We start from the raw sequence: 16,092 nt of genomic DNA, 5'->3' as shown, positions 1-16,092 counted from the left end.
AAATGCTGTGTGGCTAATGGCCCAGCAGATCTGTGGCAAATGGGACCCTGGTCGTACAGGAAGACCCCTTTCTGTCCGTCTTCAACAATAGCTGTCCCCGTGTAGACCCCCTCACTCTGTGAGATGTACTTCCCCTCTGGGGCCATACTGTTTCTTAGAAGCCCATCTTTTGTGCTCTCTCTCAGCATGCTTTGCCGACGGCATCCTGCCCCTGGATTTGGAAGCCAGTGAGTTACTCTCAGATACATTTGAGGTCCTCAGCTCAAAGGAGATCAAGCTTTTGGCAATGAGATCTAAACCAGATAAGGACCTCATTATGGAAGAGGATGACATGGCCCTGGCCAATGTGGTCATGCAGGAAGCTCAGAAAAAGCTCATCTCCCAGGTGATTATGTTGCTCTCTAACGAGGCCTGGCAGACCCGTGCCCCCCATCCACCTCTGAATACTGGGGCTCCACCTCAGACCCCGATTCCATGCTCAAGTGGCCTTCACGTCACCCACGTGTGATCACTCTCCACCTGTTTCTAGCTCCAGCGTCTCTCATGAGCCTGAACCTGTTCCCCTTGCCTGCTTGGAGGTGCCAAGGGATCTCACAGTTACTCTGTGAAAACTGAAATACCCACCTCTGCCTCCTGGTCGTCTCTCCCCTTTCCACAGTCTCTGTTGTGGAGAAGGGAACCATTATCTACCAGGTTGTCCAAAGGGAACCCAGTGCCACTCCACTGTGGAGTCTGGCGTGCCACGCGTGTGTTGTGTTTAGCAGTGAGTGTGAAAACTGGGATTTGAGTGACTTTAGGGGACGGCTTGTTTGCCATAGTCTTCGCCAGGCCCAGGTTCTTACACCTTGCCTGGCTGGCTCATTGGTATTTCCCCCTGAGCCCTGAAGGCTCTTGAACCCAAAGAAATAGACTTTGGTCACATCCAGTGTGTCACCAGATCCTGTCCATTTCATCTCACAAATCCATCTCTCTCACGTTTCCACTGGTGCTGCATTTAATGAAGTCTGTGCCATTTCCAGCAGGTTCCTCAGCACCCTTTCTGTCTCTAGTTTCTTTCTGTTCCAGGCTGTGCGCCACCTTGCTGCCAGAGCAGTCTTTGTTCAGTACAGATTGGACCGTTTTACTCTCCCGCTTAAAGTAGCCTCGAGGCAGATTGACTGCAGACGGGCAGCAGGGAACTCTGGGGTGAAGGATTGTGGGTGATTATCTAGATTGTGGTGTCAGTTACTCAGTATATACTTTTGTCAAAACTAATTGAACTGTTCACTTAGCACAGGTAAATTTTATCATATATAGGTTATACCTCACTAAAGCTCTTTAATAAGTAGGTTGGTGGCTTCCTCTCTTCTTCTGAATAAAATCCTGATTCTTCTTCAAGGCAAATACAACTCTTACGTGTGCCGTGCTACCCCACCCCAGCCCTTCTCTCTGTACTCCCCTCTCTGATCCCTCCATTCCAGATTTATGCTCATTCCTCCAATGGGAGATGTGCTATCCTGCCTCTGTGCCTTCACACACTGCTGCTTCTGTCTGCAGTGCCCTCTGCCACCCTGTCTTCCCTTTTCTGTCACCTAATTCCTGCACATCCTAAGTGTCACTTTTCAAAGGAGGCTTCTCTGACAAACGTTCCAGTTTACCCCTTCCTTCCTACACATCCCTCCTCTATAAATTCCTTAACACCCTGCCACTTGTCACATTGTGCCACACATCATTACACACAGTCTGTCCAGAAGTAACTGGAGGGCAAGAATCCCTGGCTTCACTTCTCTATCCCCAGAGGTTAGCTTGGTATCTGGTACAGAGAAGGTGTTGGATAATATGTGTTGAATTGAATGCATTTAAGCCACTTTATAAGACTATCCCTATACTTAGCATTTGCTCAGACTCTTATTTATTAAATTGTTTCTTTTTCTACCTATTGCCAGGAACTGTGATAAGACTTTTTAGAAATGAGTGGTTTACAAGCAAGGAACATGTACTAGCGACTTTAAATGAGAAGAAAAAGAATACTTTTCAGATTCAGAATAATAAATCTTGCATATGGGGGCTACTATAGTGAATTATTTTTAATTCTGAGAGATTTATTGCAAAACAGTTGTGGTTAGTGTCATTCATGGTAAAGAATATGAAGGCTTGGTCAAATCAGGTGCTGTATAAATACATAGCACTTTTCTGAATGTGTACAGAGTTACACAAAAAGAGAGAGAGAGTTACAGAACTGACTCTCTTCATGCTCGCCATTTTCGACCATTGTCATTTCACCAACAGGAATACAAAATGTCTCTTCGGGTAGCCAGAATTGAACTCATTTTCATTCCAGAGGGAGGATGTTGAATGGAGGGACTGAATGTGAGCCAAGGATTCATGATGGGTTTGTGTAGAGGTTGGGAGCTTTTCATCAAATTAGTCAACGTATTTCTTTTTTTTTTTAAGATTTTATTTATTTATTTTTTCCCCCCAAAGCCCCAGTAGATAGTTGTGTGTCATAGCTGCACATCCTTCTAGTTGCTGTATGTGGGACGCGGCCTCAGCATGGCCGGAGAAGCAGTGCGTCGGCGCGAGCCCGGGATCCGAACCCGGGTCGCCAGCAGTGGAGCGCGCTCACTTAACCACCAAGCCACGGGGCCGGCCCAGTCAACGTATTTCTAATTCCTTTTTCTTGTTTAGAAAATAAGAACAGTATTTATCTCCGTCCTACTTTACAAAGCCTTCTGAGTATTTTGAGGTAATGCTTATAAAGTCTCCAGGACAAAGGTGGTGGGTCTTACACAACTCCCAGTATCATAATCAAAAATAAAAAATAAACTTACATAGTACACTAGATCGGCCATGGCAAAAGAACTAGGTGAAGGAAAAGTCTTTGTCTTTCAGAAGTTTATGCATCTAAAACATGCCTTTGTGTTACTACAGGTTCAGAAGAGGAATTTCATAGAAAATATTATTCCAATTATCATCTCCCTGAAGACTGTGCTAGAGAAAAATAAGATCCCAGCTTTGCGGGAACTCATGAACTATCTCAGGGTAAAAGATGACCTTGTGCTTTGTGGTGGTGTCTCCCCACCCCCAGTTCATTACGCAGGATCCTCTGGCAGTTATGATGCTGCAGTTACTCGGGGGGTGACTGGAACTCAGAAGGCTACAAAACCAGCATTAAGGTTTTTGAGAACTGTACCAGTGACACAGGCCTTGACTGCTGGGGAGAAGACAGAGAGTTGGACCCTAGGGATCACGGATGCTTGCCTTCTTCACGCAGTTGAGTCTGTGAAGAGCTGACTCACTGTGCTGAGCATGTGTGTCCTTGTTGCCAGTTAGATTCAATTCTGAAGACTTTCTCAACTGAGGTCAAGAACAAACTCCTCATCTTAGTTAATTCTGGTGAGGTATAAAGTGAAAATTAGTCATCATGTTTAATTTGGGGATGTTTACCTTTAACACTATCTCCGATTTACAGGTCAGGAAATAAGTGCCCTGGGGAATACCAGTTGGAGGCCAGGCTGCCATCACCCTCGGATCCGAGGCTGTGAAAAGTCTCAGTCTAAGCAGCCAGGATGTGCATACTTGCAGTGCAGACATAAATGAGACCTCAGACCTTTCTGGCAAAATCGTTCAATCAGAAATAAATGCAGCATTTTTTTCTTTCTCTGTTTACACTCTGCTCTTTTCTTCCTCAAAAGACACTAAGAATTTTTTTTTTTCAAAAAGGGCTACAACAAAATTACATTGAATATAATTTTTCAAACAGCTCTTTATCCGAAGGAAGGTAAGGTGAGAAAGACAGGCTCAGCGTATGGGAAAAAATAAGAACTTCCAGTTATTCTTAAGTTTTTATTGCCCTGTTTTAAACCTCAGAAAGGAAAAACTAAAAGAGCTTGGATCCTAAATAGATTAATAAACACTTAAGACAGATTGGTCTGTCTCCTGTTTCTGAGCACAAGCCCATGGGACGGGCACTCAGCTGCCCTTTTTGATAGCACAGCCCTTCTCCACGGGGATCCTCTGTTAAAGCAGCTCCAGGACCCCCTCCTCTGACGTGGGGACCCCTCTCCTGGTGGCAGTTGAAAGAGGTGCTGGCTTTCCTTCCCTTTGTTGGGACTCCCCTTGCCTCATAGTTGGGGCTATGACATATCTTTGTTCTCCCTCTAATACTGTGAGGTGAAATGGTTTCTTTCTCTTAGCAAAGAGGCTTGGTCCCCCGCAGCCCTCCTTAAGACCTGAAAATGTTTTTACCCTGGTATGATAAAAGGTTTTCTGTCGTATCTTCAGAAGAGGATACAAAGATGGTATTAGAGCCATAGCTGCAATCGTCTGAGAAAGCTAGAGTAGACAGGTGAGCCACTGTTAGACGGCACCTCTTCCTGTAACTTGCTCCAGAGGCCCTGTCTGAGCCAGGACAATGCCGTGTATCACCTGCCCACCTAACCTCTGGCACGCATTCCTGAGAGGCCTGTCTCAGTGACACCACAAGATCCTTTGAACTGATGGTGACCCAGAGCCAAGCCAGACCACCCAGACACATCACTGTCCCCTCCCAGCCTTCAGGAATGGAGGGGGGCAGTTATTGTTGGCAGCTCCACGCCTTGTAAGTTCTGCTTTAGGCTAAGATGGTATGATGTCACGTCCTTTCTCCAGCAGGACATGGGGAAACGCCTGTTAACTGGCAGACAGGCAGGAAGCTTCCTGAGAGATCAGAACCGTCAGTTAATACTCCCTCATGCTCATGGTCAGTGCAGGTGCTCGTGTGGTCAGGACGAGTACAGTAGGTGTTTCCTGGGAAAATACTATTATAACAATTAGCTTATTGGCTGATGTCATAGAAATAGTCTGCGCTCAGCAAAATAAGTCTCACTGTTCCTATTATTTATCAAGTTGTGTTGGAGAGCTTATTTATTTATTCAAGAAAACATTAAAGGATGCCTCTGGGTCTGTTTTAGGAAGTGATGCAGGATTACCGAGATGAAGTCAAGGATTTCTTTGCAGTTGACAAACAGCTAGCGTCAGAGCTCGAGTACGACATGAAGAAGTACAGTGAACAGCTGGCCCAGGAGCAAGAGCTGGCACAGCAAGCCGACATGCACAGGGGGGCTGCAGGCGCTGACGGAGCACAGGCCGTGCAGGTAGATGCGCAGCCGCCCTCAGTGTGCCCCTTCTTTCCAGTCTGCTCTCTGCTATCTGCTTTCCCAGCCTTTCTCGAAATCCACATGTAAGCAGAGTCTGGTCTGAGTTAGACCTTTGGGACTGCTGCCTGTGGGCCGCTGTGTGTTCCTTTGTTGTGGGTGAGACACAGGTAGCTCGAGCAGAGGCTTCCCTTCTCTGGAGGCTGTGTCACGTGAGCTTGTCTGGAAGGGTGCTGTAACGATAGTTGGGGAAGTTTGCGAATGCCTGGGCAGCAGGCTGGCTATGGGGTCCTTGTGCTGTGATTGTAGTGATCCTAGCTAACAGGAGCTCCGAGGCGGTGGGTCTGTTGGCAGGCTTTGCCCCCGTGCCCCTCTCTAGAACATACGGGCATGGGAGGTGTTTCTAGGTGGCCTGCTGCTCATGTTCAGACGCTCCCTTCCCTGAGAAATCCAGGCACATCTGCTGCGTTACAAAACGATGGCGACAAACTGACTGCCCCGTTTTCTCTGTAGGCCACAACATCCGCATGTGGTAATCTGCCGATGGTTCTGTTTCTGAAGAGAAAGCTCTCCTTGTGCAGGGCTGACGTGGTTTTAAAATAGATTACTTATGAACTTGCTCATAGCATGTAAAAATTCCGTTTTTTTTAAACAAGTGATAGAAGGTAAATAGTCCTTATTTATCTTCTCTAACAGGTTGCTCCAAGTCTGGAAATAACGCCAGTCCCTGCTGGCCGGGAGCACGCCACTGCGCCCCCTGCCAAGAGCCAGCCCGCCACACCCAGGCCCCGTGCTGGCCAAGCACCCCCTTCACCTGAAACTGGGCCCTGGAGGAGGTTCATGCCCAAGGCCAGGTACGGAGCTGCTGACCCCTCTCGCCATGTGCCCAGGGGCGTCGGGGCCTTCCCCGCAGGGCGTTTTCAGTGTGAGTGTTGCCACTGCCTCCTCAGCCCGGCCCTTCCCTGTCAGGGCTGGAGCACGTGTGGGTGAGGGGAGCACTGGAGAGGACGTGGGTGCTGGGCTCCGTGTCTCCACTCTCTTTCTGCCTGTCTCTGGCCTGTTCTCCTCCACAGGCCCATGTCCCTGAGCACCATTGCAATCCTGAATTCTGTCAAGAAAGCCGTGGAGTCGAGCAGCAGGCATCGGAGTCGGAGCGCAGGAGTGCTGCCTTTCACTTTAAATCCTGGCAGCCCGGACAGAACAGGCAGTCGCGGTAAGTCTGAAGGCCAGCAGATCTGCTCGGGTGTCCATCTCAGACAGAGTGTGCAGAGTAAAACCCAGAACAAGCCCCCTTCTCATCCTTTTAACACAGTTTCTATTTTCTTATCTTTAAAACAAATAACTTTGGCGACTTGGGATTATAAATAATAAAACATTGCATGTTGTGATAAAAGATTTGGAAAAGAGAAATAGAAAATGCACTCATAGCAGAGAGGCAGTTATTCGTCCAGTCTTTCTACTCCTCACGTGTGTTTGATTTTATCTATAAAATTGTGATCTTAGTGTGCATTCTGTTTTATAACCTGCTTCCCGACACACACCTAGAGTCATATATAGTGAAATTTCCTTTCAGAACTTTTCTCCCGGTGGCTTTGTAGCATTCTATCGTGTGGAAGTACCATAACTTCTTATTACTGCCCTATTCTTGGAAATGGAGGTGCTTTTCAGTTTTGAGGAATAACCAATGACATGGTAAACCTCCTCGTACACATAGCCTTGTCTATACGTGATCTTCAGGACTAAGTCCCAGCACTCAGAGGCCATGACTATTCTAAAAACTTATGATGGTGTCAGACCACCCTCTGTAATTCCCTCGACTACTGCCAACGGTGCTGGAGGGTCCATTTCCCTACTTGGAAACACTGGTTTTATAATTTTTCATTTTCTTTGCTGAGCTTTATAGACCAGAAATGGTTATAGTTTTAATTTCCATTTCTTTGAATCCTAGTGAGAATGGACATTGTTTCTCATGTTTATCATTTATTTGTATCTTTCTGAATTACCTCTTTAAAACACTTTATTGGGATATTAACCTTACTGTATATTTTGCAAATATTTTTTCTCATTTGTTCATCTTGCTCTTTGATATTGTTGTGGGTTTTTTGGAGAGATAAAAGTTTCCCATTTTATCCTAGCATCTTCCTTCAGCTTGGAGCCAGAGTCCAGTGGAGCTGTTGGCCATCTAACTAAACGAGCAGTCAGCACTCCTGAGAGTAAGTGACGTGAATCAGCTGCCTTTCCAGACCCTTCCTGAGGTCACTGTGTCTGTGGGTGCAGGAACACTTGCTGTGGCGGGGAGCTCTGTGACTGGGTGGAGGCTCTCCTGAGGCTCAGCAGCACTGTAGTTTACGAGTGTTAACTCAGTTAGACTCCCAACAACCCCGTGAGGGATCAATGGAGCGGACGCCCCAATCCCTGAGTCACTTCTCCAGGCGGTGCCGTTCCAGCTGTTGCAGAACCCGCGCTCCGCGGCTCCTGCTGCCCCTTCAGGCTGCCCGAGTGCTCAGCTGGCCCTGCTCTGTGGCTCTCAGACGTCAGCACTGGCAGGTGCCTTGTGTGTCATCGGGGTCAGCTCCGGAGCAAACTAAGACTTGACATTCAGTTCACTGCCAGCTGTGTGAGAGCCTGTCTTCTCACTCCCATCAGGGAGTTATTGCTAATGTCCTATTCTTTCCTTTTATTTCAAAATAGAGGTGACTTAGAAGTTTAGAGTATATTTTCCCATTACTTTGTTTTATAGCTTCTTATTGTCTCAAAACCCATAAAAATCATTACTTTGAGAAAATTATTATAGTATGAAGAAATTCTTACTGTCCAAAACCTGTAGTATAGTTTACAAGGCCCTGCCTGGTGTGTTGCCATCTTCCCCCTCACTCTGCAGCCCAGCCGTGGGCAGTCTCTCCACGTGCCTGCACAAGCCTTGCTCTTCCCTGACTCAGCTTTCATGTGCCATGTCCTCATCCTAGGCATCCCCTACCCCGAGTTATCACCTCTTCACTCTGCAGCAGCAGCCCTCCCTGACCCTTCACACTCCATTAGATGCCCCTCCCTGGCACTCTGACCTTGTCAGCAGGACTCACCTCACTTATGAATAATTCATTATCTGTCCTTGCTGTTAGTTTGTAAGCTGTTTTACTCTTCACTGTGTCTGCTGGGCTTCCCACGGTGCCTGGAACATGAGAGGTGTGAAATGGATGTTTGTTAGTGATTAGATGGATGGCAGAGCTGTGATTTGAACTCAGGTTTTCTGATTCCAGTTTCTGTGTTCCTTCTACAGCCCTGTTTCTCACAGTGCTAATCTTGGGCAATACTGTAAGAGGAGAATAGTGTTATGATGTTCTTCTTTATGATAACGGAGCACCAAAGTATCAAGCCATTCATTTAGTTATGCATTCGGTCAATACACATTTATTGGGCACCTACTGTGTTCTAGCTACTATGTGCAGTTCTGTTACCTGTGATGCTGTGATCTCCCAGAATATTTACTGCATTATAGATAATTTTCACCCAAGCCCTTCTTTTGAAAAAAAGAGATTAATGGATGAGCAGAACTCCTACCCCACCTCTCCTTGGATGAGCAGAACTCCTACCCCACCTCTCCTCAGATGACAGCTGAACAGGACAGCTTTTGTCATTAAAAGCAGTGGGTAATTTTGGGTTCCTGTGTATAGGATAGGTGTTGTGTTATATATGTAAAAAATTCAACCTCCTTCATACAGAAAAGTTTTCTCTATGTTCTATGTTCCTAGCTCAGGAGCACCAAGTGCTTCTGTTTTGGCCGTTAGGTACCATCTGCTACAGAAACGGGGAGAATGCATCTCATTCGAGTTTTGCTTGTCCCCAGGTCCCTGATTTCAGTCTTCGGTTGGTTTCTTAGCATGTGTTTCTCAGCAGTGAAACCTGGCATGCTGCATTAATACTGCTTGAATTTGCGTGTGTGGAGCCATCTTTGCACTGAAAATAAGACTCAGGTGTCTGCAGATCAATAGAGTACTTTCTCTCTAGGCTCTTGAATGTAAAATTCCAGGGAATCACTCCTTATTCTGAACTAGGAAGAGATGCTTGAAGAAGGGTCTCCTATTAACTTTCCTTCCTGGGAGAATTATTAGATAACTTAAAAACATTCAGTTCTATTTTCTCTGTAGTTTATAAATACAGATTCTGTTGACAGCTGTTAGATGGGGTAACCGTCAGGAAGTAGTCTGAGCTCTAGGGAGCCAGTAGGAAAATGCTACCCAGCTCCGCTCTTCTGGCACACAGTGGTATTCAGCCTGAGCAAAGTGGTTTTGCTAAATGGAAGCAAATAATTTTCAGAGCTAGTGTTTAACTGAAAACCTATAGGGGGTTTAGCAATTCCCTCTTACTGCCGTAACTGGGGCAGCAAAGATGCTTCTGCCGTTGATTTTAAGTGCTTACAGAGTGCACGAGGATCTAAGAGCTACTGCATAGGCGCTTTTGTGAAGGTTAGAGACTTAGTACGTGGATGTGCCTAGGCTTCCAAACAGGAAAAGGAATGTGTATGTAGGGAGGGGAATTTCCATTGCAGCACAAGGAGACACCTCCCAGAAACAGGAGTGAGCAGAACCGAGCTCTCAGGAGGGCAGTGATGAAAACACAGTGCTCCATCACTGTCTGTTGACACAGCCGAGCAGCTCTCAGGCACATCGCACTGTGGATGCACTGACAGGCTCTCAGATGTAGACTAGAAAGATCTAATCAGTGCTCGTAAGAGGGTTACAGTGTGGGGAGAAGAAAGGTAAGAAGTACTCTTGCAGGAGGACGGCAGGCTCTGCAGGGCGGTCAGCACCCAGCTGTGGAGCCTGTTCTCCGTTCTGACAACTGTGGTAACAGCAGCTCATGAAGAATGGTACAGGGCACAGAGGAGGGAGCAAGCCCCAGGGAGGGACGTCACCACCAGGTCTCAAAGAAGGGATGGTACGTTGTGGCGGGCCCTCCAGACGGAAGGAACTGTGTGTGCAGACCCCCGGTGTGTTACAGCAGGGCCTGCTGAGCAAGCGATGAGGATCGGATACAGGGGCCTGCAGTGCCCATGCAGCAAGTGGTTGTCAAGATGCTTGGGGCCGGCATGCACAATGGCCATTATGCCCAGGTCAGACAGAGGCTGGGCTCTGGCCTCCTCTAAACACTGAACTGTCAGGATGCTTGTGCCGGGCAGTATAGTAACCTTACCAGATCTTCAAACAAACTGAACTCTAGTGACACAGGGGGGATAATAGCTAATAAACTACAATAGTTGCTAATATTTCTTCAGCACTTACCTTGTACCAAGTACTGTGTTAAGGACTTAAATAATCTCATTTAATCCTGACAACTCCCCTGAGGTAGGTACCTACCATAGTCAGGAAACCATGGACATATGTCTCATTTTAGAGATGAAGAAACTTGAGGTTCTTAGAGTAGTTGAAACAACTAGTAAGACACCAAGCCAGCACTCAGACCCAGAGTCTGGTTCAGAGTCTGTCCCTGCACTCTGCTCTCTGTCTCCCAAGCGTGAACTAGAAGAAGGGGAGGCTGTAAGTAGGAGGCACTGTGATAGACCAAGGGTGAGGTGAGCTTGGGCCTTCAGAGTGAGGTCGGAGAGTGGGTAACCAAATGAGATAGGAGGAAAATAGAAGTGATGGGATCGGTTACTGGTTGGAGGTGGAGAAGTAGCTAATGATGCCTGGCATTTCCAGCTTGGAGAGACCATTGACTGGATAGGAATCTAGGAGCATGTTGAGGAGTAGAGGTCATGAGTTGGTGAAGCATCTCCAGGGAATCCAGGTGAGGGACAATAGGAAATGTAGGAGTAGGACTCAGGAGGGGGGTCTGAGCTGGAGTTGGGGGTCTCGGCATATAGGCAGTAATTGAAGACATGGGTGGGTGAGAAACCAGAGACAATGAGCAGTGAATGCTCGGGCCAGCAAAGCAGTCTAGGGAGGGGAGTGGTCAGAGAAAGAGGAAGGCAGGACCAGGGACGTGAAGAAGGGACGTTTCCAGGAGGACGGAGTCTTCAACACTGTCATGTCCTGCAAAAAGGTCACCTATGTTGAGGCCTGACTGACAGGGCCGCTGGATTTGACCACGCTTGGGTCCTGCTGTAGAGACTGGCTGAACTCACAGCAGAGACGCCGTACCTGACCTCGCCTGGGTGACTTGGTTTGATGTTGTCTTGCACTGCTTTTCACCAACTCTGCTGTTTCCCCCTTTACCTAGAGACCATCAGTGATGTCACGTTTGGCGCAGGAGTCAGCTACATAGACACATCGCAGACTCCTTCCTCAGTCAAAGGCAAGTTCCCTCCTGTCAGTGCGGGAGCCGCTTTGGAGTCCTGGGAATCTGAATTTGTTTGTTTTTGACTCCCTTTCAGAGAAAATTGAAGCCAAGAGTCAAGGAAATGACATTTTATGTTTATCATTACCTGATAAACCGTAAGTTTACCAAGAGGTTCTTTTGAGGTAGATGTTTTGTCAGGGTTTTTTCTTTTAGTTCTAGAATAATGGTATCTTTTCTTTCCCTTAGGCCCCCACAGCCTCAGCAGTGGAATGTGAAGTCTCCAGCCAGAAGTAAAGACAACCCAGCTCCCAGTAGGAGGTCGCTCCGAAAGACCCCCCTGAAAACAGCCAACTGAACCAGTGCGTTCTGAGAAGGGAGTGCCGGGAAGGCAGGAGCTGTGAGGGAGCATCCTTGTTTCCGAGTGTGGAAAGGCAGGCGCATCACTTCCCTCACACTGGAGGACACTTTCGTTATGTGAGGTCAGAGCTGCTACTCGTGGTTCCGGCACTCTCTTAATTGTTCACCTGGGGAGCTGGCCAGTCTTCTAAATTTCTCTTTATGAAATATGTGGTAAAAAATTGTAAAGTAATAGAGAAATGCCTTAGCTATTTAATATTATGACTTTCTCCATTTGCAAGAATCAAGTCCATTCTGATAAACTGTCTTCTGGTCCTTAAGGAACACAACTTAACGTGTCAGTTGTCTGTTATATAAATCAAGCCTCTCTTAGCTCGTTTGATTCCTTATTGTACCTAGTTTCCCATATCTAATAAGATTTTGATTGTAATATGTTTTCTCTTTTTTATAAATGGCAGATTTTTTCAACAGTGCACAGCTTTGTAAAATGGAATAATAAAGGTTAAGCATAAATATAGCCTCCTAGTATTCAAGATAATTTTTCTACTTTTAGAACAGGACTTTTATTGGTAGTCATTTTAATTTACATAAAGTATTTAAGAATGATAAAACCAAATCTTTCCTGTTAGGGAAAAAATGACTCAGTTTGTCTTTAAGGTTCTAGTCATCTGTCCCCCTGCCTTTGTCCCTGATCAGAAGCTGTCTGCCTCCTCACAGCAGACACCCTTCTTAGTATGTAAACACGGCCCTGCTTATGAGGAAGCAGCCCTGTGTCCTTGCCCAGAGCAGCAATGATGCTGGTCTGTGTGAACAGTGTGCAGGGGAACGCTCCGTGAGGGCAAGGACTTGGGTCACTTCTGTTGGCACCATTAGGGAACCTTTAAACACATTATGTTTATGTTTTGTCCAAGAATGACCAGAAAGGAATCCAGTTGGTTCACTTTTTAATCCCAGTACTAGAGAAGCAAAAGTACAGGGTTATTACTGTTTCAGTGTGTTTAATAGAAATGTGGTTATGGATTTGAGGGGTGGAATGTCACTGTGATCCACCCACAGCTCTCCCATATATGAACTGGGACACGTGTGGACACATCACTGGCAGAGGGAGTCACAGAGCCGCTTGAGTGAATGACTTATCTCCGATTCAGATAGATGATGATGGCAGTCTCTCTTTTTTTTAAGATTTTTATTTTATTTTTTGCTAAGGAAGATTCACCCTGAGCTAACATCCATGCCCATCTTCCTCTATTTTGTATGTGGGATGCTGCCGCAGCATGGTTTAATGAGCGGTGGTGCATAGGTCCGTGGCCAGGATCTGAACCCCAGGCCACTGAAGCGGAGTGTGCAAACTTCACCACCACACCACCAGGCTGGCCCACAGTCTCTCTTTAAACATGGGACTGTGCCATTTTAAGTCCTTGCCTAACAAAAAAACTGCTAGGAAGAAGAGGTAAACCCAACATAAGAGCAAAAGAGCAAATGATAAACGAAGCTGAATTTTTTAAAGCTTTTATAAATGAGGTTTAACAAATACCAACTCATAGGTGTGTTAGTACAAGTCTGTAATATCTATGTACAGCAACAGCCACACCAAAGGCCACACCACCCTTGTATAGCCCTCGAGTGTTTAGTCACATTTACATCTTAAAAACACATGAATGTTCCTTTTCTGTCTACATTTTTACAGTAATAGGCAACTACTTCCCAAACTCCACACTCACTTCTCTCTGCTCCATCAGACCCAGTTCACATGGCACTAGGGTAGGAGGTTTTAGGGCTTAGGGATGGAGGCAATAAGGCCACCCCCACCCCATCACTATGACAACCAAGTTAGAGGCTAGAGTGTTGTCCCCCAAAAATTAGAGGAGGGGGAGCTACCCCTTTCTACCAAGAGAAGGTGAAGATGAAGGGGCAGTCTCAAGTCAAAGCATTCAAGACACAAATGCAGAAGACAGGTACCATTAAACAATTACAAAGAGTTGCCCCCTGCTTCTGCCAAATACACCAGGGCAAAGTATTTCACATAACTTAGAAAAGTCAGTATCAGTCTCAAGTATTCAATAAAAAAAACTCAAAGTATAAAAAATGAAGACACTGAAAGTTTAATCCCAAGATGACTATGTTGTCCTACATAAAACCCTTCTTTGAGCACACAGTGGGGCTGGAGGTGCTCCTCTGAGAGCCCCTCGCTTCTAACCGCTTCACATCCTGAGTTCAACACAGCAACGTGTCTGAGGCTGAGAACATCTGCTCTCAAAGAACAAAGGCTTCTGAGCGATGTCTCTAATGTCCCCCACAAAGTGAGCGGCAGTGTCTTGGGTAGATAAAAAGTTTAAAATCAGAATTAGAAAACTACCTTTGATTCAGGCGTTTTACTTTCCTCCCTGTGAGGCTTTCTGCCCTGGCTGTACTGCCTAATGGTCATCAAAAGCCTGGCCTGGCTGCCGCCACATAATGGTTTATTGTGAATGAGACACAACCTGCGGCGTCCCGGCACTTTCTTCATGGCAAAGAGGAATAGTAGAATTCATTTTCTTTAAAAAGTATTATTGTAGTTGACAGATTTGATTTCAAAACTGTCTTTGGCCCTGGACAGTCTTATGAACTACACAACTCAGTAAAATGAATTTAAAAACCACATTGCAGTAGCTGCTTTGTTTCGTGAGCCCTCCGACCAAAAGAGCTCTGTCACAGGACCCCAAAGGCTGGGCCGCCACCCACAGAAAACCCTCCTTTTCTGAAGTGTCCGCCTTAGACCTGCTGTGGGCTGAACCAAGTACATGTGGTACATGAACAACTCTGTTAAAGCTAACCAGCACACAAAGCCACAGTCGGGTTAAAGACAGCAGTGGTCATGCTGGCTGGCCTTCGAAGTTAGTAGCCAATACCAACTTAGAGTGGGGCATACCACTCAACCCCAGGAGTTGACCAACATGGCATGTCTAACCGCTCCTGGGTGGTCTTTGGGCATAAGTAGTTTTAGTAATCTAGGGAAAAGGCAGTTCAAAGCTAACCTAAGAGCTCCTTATGTTTCTTTTGGAGAGATGCAAACAAGTTTCAACATTACTCAACTGGAATTTTTTAAAGGTTTCCTAAACAACAATGGTCTGATGTATAGATGGCCTAAGTTTTCTTGTGAAAAAATGCTAAAACTTATGTGGAAAAAAGGAATGTTCCAGTAAGCCTCCTTGAGAGGATTCATTGGGTTAAAATACTCTTAATTGATATTTTCGAATTTAACACTAGTAGCCTGGAACTCCTACCTTAAGTTGAACTTTTCTTAAAAAAATAGGTTATTTAACATTGTATGACAACATATTTACAGTTTAAATAGAAATTTTCTTTTCAGTAATCAAAATACATCTTTAGCAAAAATTTAGAATGTAAAATTTTATAAAATAAACACCCACAGAAAAGCAGAACATTATTTCAGTACCACTTCAGATTTAGCCTAAGATGAAGGTTTTCCCTAAATACTGAAACCCTCCATGGACAAGCAAGTAAGAAAATCCCTTCTTCCAACAAGCAATTTACCTTCCTGGTTTTGGCTGTTTTTATAAAATGCTGATCCAAAAAGATTCTCCAAGATGGACACGACAACACTGATCACAAAGCCTTTAAGAAGAAACGATGCGGCGCTGTGTGGGCCACTGGGAACAGGTCACTGCACGAACAGCCTCTTTTCTGGATTCACTGACGCCAACTCTGCAGCTGCAGGATTTCACGCTGTGATTCCAGTTTCCAAGCCTTACAGTGCTGGTGCTGCACAGCGACCTCTTCACCCTCACGTGAGGGCACCTGGCTGACAAGAGCGAGTGGCATATAAACGGGCTTCACAGGCCCACAGTGCCCAGCCAGCAGAGTCAACATGAGCAAGAGCTCCGATCACCTACACGTGTGGCATCAGCCTCAGTGAACTCATTCAGGGTGTCTTCCTTGTGATGACTCTGCCCATCTTGAGGAAAATTCTGTCTTTCATGTGGCTTGTTAAAAAGTAAGAAAGGAGTAGCGGTCAACTTTGGCCAAAACAAAAAGCTTTTGCGCGTGTCTAGCTCTGTCCCAGTGCACTTTGCTCCCAGGCGCTCTTGATAGGAGTTTCTAGCAGAGGTATTTGCATGTGCTCTCAGCCACACTGGCAGATTCAGATCACAAAGGATGACTTGTGCCTGAAGTCGCCCTGCAAGGCCAACACCCAGTTAGAACACAGCCATCCTCTACCACTCGGGCCCTGGTGGGACAGCGATCAAATCGAATGCACCATTTCCCCGAAGAAGCAGCGTGGGGCAAAACCAATCAAATGAAATAATCCTTCTTGAAAAATAACATCTACTAGAGCTTCAAACTG

At 46.0% G+C, this 16,092-nt stretch overlaps 2 protein-coding genes across 7 annotated transcripts in view; one reads left to right on the top strand and one right to left on the bottom strand.

Annotated features, from left to right (window-relative positions):
• Positions 1–12,264, top strand: part of NCAPD3 (non-SMC condensin II complex subunit D3) — a 70,383-nt gene extending 58,119 nt beyond the window's left edge. The window contains exons 27-35 of the mRNA XM_004438493.3: positions 186–385; positions 2,911–3,021; positions 4,932–5,114; positions 5,811–5,968; positions 6,188–6,327; positions 7,250–7,327; positions 11,331–11,405; positions 11,485–11,545; positions 11,637–12,264. Of these exons, the coding sequence (XP_004438550.1) occupies positions 186–385; positions 2,911–3,021; positions 4,932–5,114; positions 5,811–5,968; positions 6,188–6,327; positions 7,250–7,327; positions 11,331–11,405; positions 11,485–11,545; positions 11,637–11,745 (1,115 nt within the window). The 3' untranslated portion in view covers positions 11,746–12,264. The remainder of the gene's footprint in view (positions 1–185; positions 386–2,910; positions 3,022–4,931; positions 5,115–5,810; positions 5,969–6,187; positions 6,328–7,249; positions 7,328–11,330; positions 11,406–11,484; positions 11,546–11,636) is intronic.
• Positions 12,265–13,240: 976 nt separating this feature from the next.
• The window catches only part of JAM3 (junctional adhesion molecule 3), a 70,731-nt gene continuing 67,879 nt past the window's right edge, over positions 13,241–16,092 (bottom strand). For 4 of the 6 annotated variants that reach the window (XM_087433949.1, XM_087433947.1, XM_087433950.1 and 1 more), the window contains one exon: positions 13,241–15,730. In XM_087433949.1, coding sequence (XP_087290075.1) covers positions 15,611–15,730 — 120 coding nt within the window. In that variant the 3' untranslated portion in view covers positions 13,241–15,610. Of the gene's footprint in view, positions 15,925–16,092 lie in introns of all 6 variants that reach the window. The other 2 variants (XM_087433948.1, XM_087433952.1) reach the window with 1 other exon arrangement.

The sequence above is a fragment of the Ceratotherium simum genome, chromosome 7, assembly GCF_057802395.1.
Source record: "Ceratotherium simum simum isolate JZ-2026a chromosome 7, ASM5780239v1, whole genome shotgun sequence".
Taxonomy (NCBI): domain Eukaryota; kingdom Metazoa; phylum Chordata; class Mammalia; order Perissodactyla; family Rhinocerotidae; genus Ceratotherium; species Ceratotherium simum.
The sequence above is the reverse complement of the archived record's forward strand: the minus strand, read 5'-3'. Positions and strand labels throughout refer to the sequence as shown.